This window comes from Pyrus communis, chromosome 13 (genome assembly GCF_041283825.1).
Source record: "Pyrus communis isolate YQ-2024b chromosome 13, ASM4128382v1, whole genome shotgun sequence".
NCBI classification, from domain to species: domain Eukaryota; kingdom Viridiplantae; phylum Streptophyta; class Magnoliopsida; order Rosales; family Rosaceae; genus Pyrus; species Pyrus communis.
In genome coordinates, this window is record NC_142577.1 from 27,341,680 (window position 1) to 27,354,215 (window position 12,536).

General features: G+C 37.6%; 1 protein-coding gene across 1 annotated transcript; it reads left to right on the forward strand.

Annotated features, from left to right (window-relative positions):
- Nucleotides 1–4,109: 4,109 nt before the first annotated feature.
- Nucleotides 4,110–7,874, forward strand: LOC137737547 (protein argonaute 7-like). Its single transcript, XM_068477066.2, has 3 exons — nt 4,110–4,656; nt 4,955–6,197; nt 6,279–7,874. Exons 1-3 carry the CDS (start codon nt 4,302–4,304, stop codon nt 7,735–7,737), a joined length of 3,057 nt encoding a protein of 1,018 aa, XP_068333167.2. The 5' UTR covers nt 4,110–4,301; the 3' UTR covers nt 7,738–7,874.
- The last annotated feature ends 4,662 nt before the right edge of the window (nt 7,875–12,536 follow it).

Here is a 12,536-nt window from a genome sequence, read left to right on the forward strand (position 1 = left end):
GATTCTTCCCCTTTTGATAGCAGATTGTCAAAAAGATTTTGTTCTAAAAGTTTATTCAATGTACTAATTTGCTGTGATGGACTAATTTCAAATTAGTTTGACTTAACGGAATATGCATTTCATTGTTCTAAGTAAATAAGGGGTTTGTCGAATGCGGGAATAGTTGCAGAATGTGAGTAGCGAGTGCTCTGCACAAAACCATCGGTTGACTGGCCACTCACGTCTCGTAAGTCGTAACTATCCCGCAAGATTAATCAAATCCCACATTTGAAAAATTCTAAGCTCTATTTGCAAACAACGAATGTTGACGCTTTCCAAAATTTAATTTCACACTAAAAATGGGAGAAAAAAAAGAGAAAATACTTCAAAGTATACAAAATCGAACAATAATTATTTATTTATTTAAATATTAGTTTTATAATTTGGTCTTTAACGTTACCGGTGGCCTCTTCCCATTGGAAGTATGTAGTGAAGTTTATAATTTTTTTTTTTTTTTTTTTTTTTTTGGGAAAGAGTGAAGTTTATAATTTGACATCACTAAACGGGTCTTCTTCCCGCCCACTGAAATTTGGTGTTTTCATAATTATGTTTGACTGCAACAATCTTACTTTTAACATGGTACGACAAAAACATGTGAAATATTTCAAAAATTTACACCAAATTTTCTAAATCTTACATTTAAATGTATAAAATTTTGAGCTTTTCATCAGTTGTTACTTGTATTTTTACCTACTGATATTCTAAACTTCTTTAAACGGTATAAACTAAGATTTGGATATGAATTCAAATGACAAGTGCTGTGTCCTAATCAGTTGCGGATTTAGCATTCAAATCTTGGAGGGTTCTAAAGGTCTAGGTTTTTAAATAAAAACAAAGTGCGAAGCGCGCAATTTATTTCCTAAAGCATTTTGTTGAACATTTGGTGGGCTTGTTATCGTCAGCCAAACTAAATTGCGTCCATGTCAAAAGATATTGACATGCCGAAGCAAGTTAACGAGTGCTACCGAGGGTGTTATCAATGCCACCCACAATAGGCATTTATCACACTTAATATGCACAAAAATGACCCTTAAGAAATGTTCGGAAGGTCTTGGAAGACCCTCGTATGTATATTTTTCGAACTTTGGATGATCTTGGGACCACCTTAATCCCAATGTGTATCCGCCACATGTCTTAATTAAATGACTTAACCCGAATGCTTAATCGGTTTTGAACTGTTTAATTTGTTTTTTAAATAGAAATTAGAATGATCACTTTAACTAATGAAGAGTCATATTTTATCAGCCAAAGTAAATAATTTTATCATTCCCGATGAATTATTTAATCAAAGGGTCATATTTTTGTGAATGTCAAAGACATCATGATCAAAGCAAAAGCAACGGTTGGAGATGAAAGTGAAGTCTTGACTTCAACTTTCATAATATTCATCTATTTAATATTGGAGTGCTGGTAACAGATAATCTTGCATGACGCAATAATGATGACATAAACGATAAACATAGTCATTAGTCTCCGCTAATCAAACTTAAGAGTCGTTAGTTTCTGCTAATCGGGTTCAACCAGATTTGCTTGAATTGACTTCCATTGTTGCAGCGGGGAGGATTTGATCTTTTGTCTCCATTCTGTTTTCTCCGTTTCTACATTGTTTGTATCCAATTTGGATTTGCATTTCTCACTTGTTGCTTTCCTTTTCTTTTCCAAGTTGTCATCACGAGCATCAAGAATATTGACACCACCAAAGGAACGTAGTAAGAAGAAAAAACTCAAGTGAAAACGTTCTGACATGTTATCATTCTCTTCACGTAATAAGTGTTGTAATAAATTTTAATTGTATGTAAGATTCTTTGACGTAAACTCATGTAATTAATACTGTTCATATTGTACAAACCAAAACAATGGAGGCTACATGGCACAAAAAAATTAATTAAATAAAAAATAAAAAATTATGAACAATGGATTGTCGAGGTTTTCTTAAAAAAAAAATTAATGAACAATGGATATGATGTGGTCTTAAATTTGAATAAGTTAAATATTTATGAGAAATTGGGGGTTTTGAACTTTGGCTCAATTAAAGTTTTGCTATCTGAGTTAAAAATTCATCAGTATTGGTTATTGAACTTTTTATAACGTGGAGCAATAATCTTTTTGGGCAACTCTATTAAAATTTTCATTTATTTTTTGTCTCTTTATGCCCTTTATTTTGGATGAAAGTTCTAACAAAGTTAGTCCAAATGTTTATTGCTCTACATTAGGCAAATTCAAGATTAATTTTGACAAATTTTTAATTTAGGGATAAAAAATTCAAAGATCACTGCTCTAATTATCACAATGCATATAGGCTCCACACTAATCATATTGTCCCATCACCACATTCCAACAATGTTTATCCTTAAAATACAAAGGGGCCCACCTTCCTAAGTGGATCAATGGTCCCTTCTCTTATGATCTTATCATCACACGAGCACTAATCATGTTCACAAAAGATGAGGCAAATGGGGGGCTGCAAGTAGTACTAAAAAGTGGAAATACAATCGGAAAAATGTTCAATAATGTTCAATACACAAAGAAATGCAGATATTTGTAAATGCCCTTCATCATGTGGGTATTGAAAAATAATGATATAATTTAGGGATGGGTTCGATTTTATTCGGTTTGGCTTTTTTTTTTTTTTGTTGATAAAATCAAAAATCGAATCGAAACTACTATTTGGTTTAGTTCAGTTTTTCTTCAGCTTGGATTCGGGGTTTGGTTCAGTTTTTTGAAGCCACCTCTAATCTAAACGCTTTTTTTTAATCTCTTGCACTATTTCAGTTCCTGTGAATGCACAAATAAATTATGAACCAATCAATTAATGCGCAAATTCTTAACACAGAGCCAAAATCGATATTCGAAGGAGCTAGTAAAACACAATTTATTTTGGAGAAAATAAAAAGAAAGTGTTTTAGTCTTTCTTAATTAAAAGATGTCATCAAGCTTATGTGGACAATCTTGTTGGGGTTTATGTATTTTATTTGTTCTCATAACTTTTCAACCTTAACCAACACTCGTAGGTCGAGTATATATTATAATATTTTAGTGTGTAAAGTGTTAAATTTTTATTCACGCTTTGAGGTTTAAAACGCCCCCGCATTAATAACAACACTTAAAACTATTAAAAAAAAACACTTGGAGGTCGCATAAAAATGGTCCCAAAAGATCCAAATCAACCGTTTTCAAAGACAATGATGCCTTAAAAAAAGAGGAGAAAATAGGCAGTCAAATATTATGAATTGTAGAAAGGGAGGAACAAAGTACAAAAGATGGATAAAAAATAGTGTAAAAGGATAAGAACCCTAATCACTATCAACAAACCTTTCCCATCCTCGTTTGACTTCCATGCATTTTCAAGGAAAAGGTCTAAGGTTAAGGTCGAAGAATCCATATGTTTGACAGGTAGTCAATGAAACAAAAAGGGTGTTTGAATAATCAATACAGTAAAATAGAAGAGCATAGTCTATAACGTCTTGTATCAATCGTACAATACGTTGTGTAAAAAAATTTGAGTAAACAACCTGATCATATAATCCCTAAAGCAGCTTTTACAAAAGCTAAGAATTTTGTGTATTTCGATTTCACTCTGTATAGTTTTGAGTTGTTCGAAAATAATCTAAAGTTTTATTTTTTTCAAAAATTAATAATTTTTTTTAATAGAGCAACTTGGTCACGTTATTTTTAAAAAGCTACGCAATTTATTTCATTTTGTTCTTATTGAGATTGAAAGCTGCCCTAACCAATTAACCACACCAAATATTTACTCTACCCTAAGATACTCTCTCTCTCTCTCTCTCTCTCTCTCTTCATATAGACTGCATTAGTAGGTTCAAATGTTATAGTCTTACAGTTTAATGGAATTTCTTTTCATTGGCAAGTGAGAAGTTATAGGTTTAATTATCGTAAAAAATAAATTTAAACCATATTATTACTAATCTATTGTGATTCTTAATGTAAATAATATCGTTTGTAAAATAAAAAATTTAAAAAAAAAATTCCAAAAGTATTTGGTGTTTTAACCTTTTCTTAGGCATTGGTCCACTTTTCCCTTCAAAATTACCAGTATCAAAACCATTTCCACATAAAGAAACCTCATAGGATTTCGGAACTAAAACTCAAAACACTCTCTCTCCGTCTCTCTGTAATAACTACTCGCACCTTCTGCTTTCTGCTCAGGCATCTCTATCTCCTCTCTCTCTCTCTCTCTCTTTCTCTCTGATGCACACAGCCTCTCTTCCTCTCTCACTCCTGTTTTCTCACTCAATCAAGCCATGGAAGACACAGAAAACTCCAATGGCGACCAGAAATACCACCCCAACACCAGAAGTCTGAGGGGCGGCAGCAGAGCCAATCCTCAGAAGCACCACCACCACCAACTAATCCGCCACACAAACCAGTTCGGTTTCTGCAACCAGAACCTCTATAATCAGAGATACTCCTCTTCCTACCCAGCTCTTCTTCCTCTCCCTCCTCTCCTCCCTCTGCAACTCGCTCTAACTCCACCTCTGCCTCCAAACCACCACTTCCGATCAAAAACCCACCTCCAGAAACATTCCTGCAGGCTCAATACTCATCCTTTCGCGGCCTCCTCCGAAACCCAGCTGCCCCAACTCACAATTTCACCAAGTAAGCCTCAAAGCTCTCTGCTTTTTTTGGCTATTTCCTTTGCATGCCATTTTTCTATCTGTGTTTCAAAGTTTTGGTTTTTATATTTACCTTCAGTTTTACTTATTTGGTTCTTGTTCTCCCAGTAATTTACTTTCTGCTAGAGAGATGGATAGAAATTTATCTGCAATGAGAAGGGTGATTGTTGAAAAAATGATATTTGCTACCAGTTCAAAAGCATTAATTTCAATAAAAATGGTTGATTTTAGGCTTCAAATTCCTTAACTTTTTAGTAATCTTGTTATTTACTATTAATCAGAAGCTTCAGAGGGGTATCAGAAGCAAACCAGTTCACCCTTTAAAGGAGAAGATGGAAGGAAGTTGCTCACAGCTGCAAGAACAGGAAAAGCAATAGTGACTGCAAGGAGGCCAGATTCTGGTGGTGTGGAGGGCACTGTAATCTCCCTCTTGGCGAACCATTTTCTTGTCCAATTCGATTTATCGCAGCGAATTTTCCATTACAATGTCGACATTTCCCCTAACCCGTCGAAGGAAGTTGCTAGAATGATCAAACAGAAGCTGATCGAGGATAACTCGGCTGTGCTATCCGGTGCAATTCCAGCTTATGATGGCCGGAAGAATCTTTACAGCGCAGTTGAATTCCAAGACGATAGGCTCGAGTTCTATATGAGCCTTCCCATCCCCACAAGCAAGCCAACATTGCCATATGGAGCATTCAGTGACTTACAGGAGAAGCATCAAGAACATAAACTTTTTCGTATAAATATCAGACTCGTGTCGAAGATAGATGCGAAGGAATTGAGTAGTTACTTGAGCAAGGAGGGCAATGAATGGAAGCCGATTCCTCAGGATTATCTCCATGCCTTGGATGTCGTCTTGAGGGAGGCGCCGTTGGAGAAGTGTGTACCTGTGGGAAGATCACTCTATTCGAGTTCAATGGGAGGAAGTAAAGAAATTGGAGGAGGAGCTGTAGGACTGAGAGGGTTCTTCCAGAGCCTTCGACCAACGCAACAAGGACTAGCTCTCAACGTTGATTTCTCCGTGACTGCATTCCACGAAAGCGTTGGAGTGATCCCATACTTGCAGAAGCGCCTCGAGTTTCTTCAAGACCTTCCTCAAAGGAAGACAAGGGGCTTAACTGATAAAGAAAGGAAAGAAGTGGAGAAGGCATTGAAGAACATCAGGGTCTTTGTTTGCCACAGAGAAACTGTCCAGAGATACCGCGTTTGTGGCTTGACCGAGGAAGCCACAGAAAATCTTTGGTTTGCAGACAGGGATGGCAAGAATTTGAGGCTGTTGACTTACTTCAAGGATCACTATAATTATGATATACAATTCAGGAATTTGCCTTGTTTGCAGATTAGTAGGAGTAAACCGTGCTATCTTCCGATGGAGCTATGCATGATCTGTGAAGGCCAGAAGTTTCTCGGGAAACTGTCCGATGATCAAACTGCAAGGATACTTAAGATGGGCTGCCAACGCCCCAAAGAACGAAAAGCCATTATAGATGGAGTCATGAGAGGTCCTGTTGGGCCAACAAGGTAATCTCTCAACTTCTAAAATGTATTTCAGTTTGCTTTATGATTATTTGTGGATCTTCATTTCAGTTTTTTTCTTTACAGTGGCATTCAGGAAAGAGAATTCAAGCTCCACGTTTCGAGAGACATGACTCGATTAAAAGGAAGAGTTCTTCAACCTCCAAAGCTAAAGCTTGGTGATGGTGGTCATGTAAGAGACCTAGTTCCCTCTCGTCTTGATCGGCAATGGAATCTTATAAACAGCCATGTGTTTGAAGGTACTCGAATCGAGAGGTGGGCGTTGATTGGTTTCGGTGGCACCCCTGATCAGAAGAATAGCATCCCAAAATTCATACGCCAGCTATCTCAAAGATGTGAACAATTGGGAATCTTCCTCAACAAGAACACGGTTGTTAGCCCCCAATTCGAACCATCCCAAGTGCTTAACAATGTGTCGCTGTTAGAATCCAAGCTCAAAAGAATCCAAAGAGGTGCATCGAACAACCTCCAGCTGCTTATATGTGTGATGGAAAGAAAGCACAAAGGCTACGCAGATCTCAAGCGAATTGCGGATACAAGCGTTGGGGTTTTAAGCCAATGCTGCTTGTACTCAAACCTCGGGAAGATGGGTTCACAGTTTTTGGCAAATCTTGCTCTCAAGATCAATGCAAAAGTTGGAGGATGCACGGTTTCTTTGTACAATTCATTACCAACACAAATCCCGCGGCTGCTTCAGGCTGGTGAACCAGTGATCTTTATGGGCGCGGATGTGACTCATCCGCACCCACTCGATGATTTTAGTCCTTCTGTTGCTGCTGTGGTTGGTAGCATGAACTGGCCGGCGGCAAATAAGTACGTGTCAAGAATGAGGTCTCAGACGCATCGACAAGAAATCATCCAGGATCTCGACGCAATGGTGGAAGAATTATTGAATGAGTTTCGCCAGGAAGTTGGCAAACTTCCCAAGAGAATCATTTTCTTCAGAGACGGGGTAAGCGAAACGCAATTCTACAAAGTGCTTCAAGAGGAGTTGCAAGCCATTAAAGGGGCGTGTTCAAATTTTCCCGGTTATGCACCTCCCATAACATTTGCAGTGGTTCAAAAGAGGCATCACACAAGGCTGTTCCCTTTCAAAATTGATCTGTCTTCGAAGCAGAACCAATTACTCGACGAAAACATTCCCCCTGGAACCGTTGTGGATACCGTGATCACTCACCCGAAAGAATTCGACTTCTATCTTTGCAGCCATTGGGGTGTTAAGGGGACAAGCAGGCCAACTCATTACCACATATTGTGGGATGAAAACCAGTTCACTTCAGATGAACTTCAGAAGCTAGTCAACATTCTGTGCTACACGTACGCAAGGTGCACGAAGCCAGTTTCTCTGGTGCCCCCGGCTTACTACGCTCACTTGGCGGCATATCGAGGCAGGCTTTACCTTGAGAGGTCAGAATCCACAACTTATACCAGAAGTGGTTCGACACTCACCAGAGCTGGCCCTCCGAAGGAAATGGCTCTACCAAAACTTAGTGAGAATGTTAAGAAACTCATGTTTTACTGCTGAGTTTTAATCTCTTTAATTAACCTCCTTGAGATGGCAGTTAATTCATTAGTTTAATTATAGTCAAGGCCACAGAGATGGTTAGGCCAATGTAACAGAACAGTTCCAACTTATGATGATTAATCTGCATGCCAAACTCATCGTAAACCCTAGTCAAATATTTGACACTGTCAAAGTTGGTAAATAGTCCGAGACGGATTTTATCTGCAGCCCTCAACATACACATGTAAACAATTTAACCACAAACATCATCTAAAATTATCATTTTATAGTTTAATTAGTTCATTATCCTGGATAAATCTTGCGCATTGCCGCCACCGGCAATATACACCTATGGACAAAGCAGAATCGTTTTCATTGCTACAAAACTATAATTTGTGACATGAGGAGAGAGAGGGGAGACGATCTTAGGTTGAGAGTGTAGAGGTGGTGGTGGGGGCAAAAGGGGTGTAGAAGAGAGAAATGTGACATAGCCTTTTCAGTGTAATTACTATACCATGCATGCAAACTGTGCAAAACTATGCAGACGGCAAGAAGAATAGAAAGCAGAAGTGAGAAAACACTTAACGAAAAATGCACTTTCATAACTCTTATATATATATATGTGTGTGTGTGTGTGTGTGTAAGTATATATGGTCCCCCCCCCCCCCCCCCCCAATGAATGGTATCAGTCACTCAGAATCTGAAGCAAAAGCTGTCGCCACTGCCAAATGCCAGCCCATTTGAATAATTCTAAAGAGAGAGAGAATGGAGGAGGAAGAAGACAATGAAGAGCCAAGAAAGGGCAGGATTTGAAGTAAAAGGGTGTCTAAGTCTGACTTTGGACATCCCCCTTTGTCTCTTCAGCTTTGCAAAACCCTGGCTTTTTCCCACGATTATTTCCTCTCTCTCCTACTCTGTGCTTCTCATAACTCACCCAGAATCGGTTCATCATCATTGTTGAACTGAGACGTTACATAACAATAAACTCGTTTTATATAAGTAGTTCGTATATTTCCTTTCTCTGTGTATATGTGCATTGCACTGTGTATGCGTCAGAGAGATACTTTTTTAAGTACTGCACGGCCACGAGAAGAAACAGAACGACTGGGACACAACTTGGGTCTTGGCAGGACGCTCCACCAGCCCCTTACCCTCTGTTCTCCCTACCCTTATCAAAGCTCTCTAGACAGTAGGTAGATTGTATACCTACATACATACATACATACATACATACAAACATACATGAAGATTGCATACCTCGGAATTTTTTATTGTTGGATCTTTAGTTGCATGTCAAGTCGTATTACAAATGCTCGATCACGTCATACGTATGAAGTCTTACAAGAACTTAACACTCGTGTTAAGTGTATGAATCCACACTAGCTCGATCTTACGCCAAAACAAACTTAATAATTCAGTTCTATACAAACTTAAATTTCTCCATGCATTTATCTAGAGATGTACGATAAATAGAGTGTGCTAAACTCAATCAACCATGCGCAAACGGTTCTTTGGTTGTAACAAAATGAAAGCAAAGCTCCATGTGTTGTACAATAATGGTAGAATTTATGTCTAACTGGACAAAAAAACTTTGACATCTGTGTGATGTGATTTGTCCACAGCTCCATACATGTAGCCTTTGGATACTACACTACGCTATTACCATGTAGGGGTGACTAGGATTTCTTTTTTCGGTCCTAGGCAAGCTTTTAGATCATCTCCAATGGATGCTGTAAAACCGATGTGCATCCTCTTTGGATCATTTTTGTGGAAATTTTACATATTCTCACATTATAACTGTTGATTGTACATCATGCAACCGATTTTCGTTAGGTACTATTCGTGTTTAAGTATAAATAAAAAATTTAAAATAATTTATAACCGCACGATATATGATAAATAGTTAGGATGTGAGAATTATTAGAATTCCCACAATTTGGATTCATATGGGATTCAAATCCCTGTAAAACAACTCTATTTTAAAAGGATCAAAGTAAAAAATATATCCAGATGCTGTAAAAGAGTTTCTATTATACAAATGAATAGTCACTCTTTAAATTTAGAGTGCAATTGTTGAAGAAATTTTTTATTGTGTTGATTACACAGCACGGTACATCGAGTGTCATAATATAAGTGATTGGAAATGTGACATCCCACATCGTCCAGGGGAGTGATCCTTAAATGTATATTTCCATCCCTACCTAGCACGAGACCTTTTGGGAGCTCACTGGCTTCGGATTCCATGGGAACTCCGAAGTTAAGCAAGAAGAGGGCTAGAGCAATCCCATGATAGGTGACCCACTGGGAAGTTGCTCGTGAGTTCCCAAAAAACAAAACCGTGAGGAAATGGTAAGCCCAAAGCGGACAATATCGTGCTACGGTGGTAGAGCAGGTCCGGGAAGTGATCCGCCACGGGCCGGGATGTGACAAGAAATTCTTTTTCAAGTATCTAACTAATTGAACTATGACACTTAGTGTACCAAACAATATTCCTAACACATTGAAAAATTTCTCCAATTATTCTTGTCCTCAATATTAAAATGATGATAAAATTCAAGGGTAGACCCGGAGCAAGAAGAAAAGGAAGAGAAAGAATGTTTGTTTTATAGAATGAGTGAGTTGAATTTGAATTACTAATAATAAAATATTCAAAGTATTACAACCTCAACCCAACCTATCACGTAACAAGCATTTATTGGATGAGCGGTATATTGTTTGAACGTATTTATTCAACAAATGACACTACTGAAACTATATTGGATGCATATTGTCTGCCCTCCTGTTTGGGTGTCCTTTCCATCCCCTCCTATTTTATGCGATCACGGTTAAGCCACGTCAATAGAAATATAAAATGTTGACATGATTTAACCGTAACCGCACAAATAGAAAATGATGAAAATGGCATCCAAACAGGAGGCCAACAATCTGCCTCCAACTATATTTTAAGGAATCAGTGAAAGCTCAAATGTAATCAAAATATAAAAATCAATGCATTTATAAAAGATATTTTGGAGGTAGATTGTCTGCTCTTCTATTTCCATACTCTTTTCATGCCCTCTTGTGATATGTGATCACGGTTAAGTCACGTTAATATTTTATATTAATTTTTTTATAAAAATAATAAAATAAAAAGTAATAGGAATATAAAATGTTGATATAGCTTAACCGTAATCACACAAACAATAAGGAATATGGAGAGTATAAAAATGGAAAGATAGACGATCCAGCTCTAGATATTTTAGGATATTTTAGGTATAACGTGATCGGGCACCCTTATCCAAGTTTTATCCAATCACACAAAACAAATGAGTAATGATAACTGATGGATCCATCAAGAAATCCAGTGTCATTTTGCTGTCACTTCAAAGCAACAATTGATCACAGTTTTCCACGGGCAAGTAAATATTTGGTACAGTAAAATTACGGTATTATCCATCAAATCAATTTCGTTCGAGGTGACCAAAGGAGGCATCCGAAGACGAAAATGATCAGGCGGCATCTCAGAGCCAGCTCGAATCTCTGACCTTTAACCTGCAACCATGTCTCTTTTTCTTTTTCTTCGATGCGCTTGCTTCAAAAACCAATATTTTTAGCATTTTGGCATGCACATTCTTTTGTGTTAAGCCCAAGAACCCTTTGGACTGCAAAGTTGATGAGTATACTTCCGGAGGTGGAATTCTTGGATACAGGCTGGCTCGTTGATCAGCCCCACACAATGGGTGGACCGTGTGAGTGCCACACCCATTGAACTGAGGTCATATTCAACCGAAGGATCCAAAGGATCAGAAAGTCAAGAATAATCTGAAAACCGTCTCTAACCGAGGATTAGGCCAGAGGGCTCGTGGAATCTGAAAGGGCCAAAGGGCTGGCTACAGCCAACCAACCAGCCCGAGCTAGCCAGAAAAAATGAAAATCCTATCGATTAAAACCGACATGAATGATTTGAATTTTTTTTTTTTACAATTTTATTATTATTTTTTATTTACGAAAATTTTCCTATAACTTCTATTTTTCATTTTTTTTAATTCTATTTTTTTCTATAACTTTTATTTTACAAAATTTGTAGTTTTTAACAACATTTAAGAAATTATTAAAAACATTTCTAGTTTTTCATATTTGTTCAAAAAAAAAACATTTAACAACATGAAACTTAAACAACATTTAAGTTATAGTTTTTAAATAATAAATTATGTTTGACCCTATGGCTCTCGGTTGGAGACGGTTTTTTGTGATAAGGCTAAAACGAGCCCTCTGGCCCTTTGGTCCTCGGTTGGATACGGAGGCAAATATAACCCTGTATTGTTTATTAAAATATTAATATCTTCGAGGGCCAGATGACTAAAACGAATCCTCTGATCAGCCATCAGTTGGAGATGGCCTGAGAGGATGCCACAGCCCCTACCCAAGAATCCCTCCTTCGGGTGAGTGTATATTTTTGGTCTTTGGGGACAGGGTTGGGTTAAAGAGTGAACATGAGAAAATGGACACAGTTCCAGTGCACCATGTACAACTGAGTTTGCAAGTGAATTCAAGCTCAAGAAACTACGGAACGTTAAATGCTCTCATTTTACCATAACATCATGTTATTTTACATACCTGATGGCCAAGCACAATTTTGCAAGTTCTGAATCGACAACAAGAGTTGTAATATAGCCCATTTTGGGAAAACTACCATATGCATCCCCAGTGAGAGGCTTTATATGGGATTAGAAAAATGATGAATATAACCCATTTTAGAGCTCAGGAAAAGCTTTGAGGCTTTATAAAAGAATCTCTCGGCTATATCTTTCAGGCTCTATATGGGGCTATATATATTTATT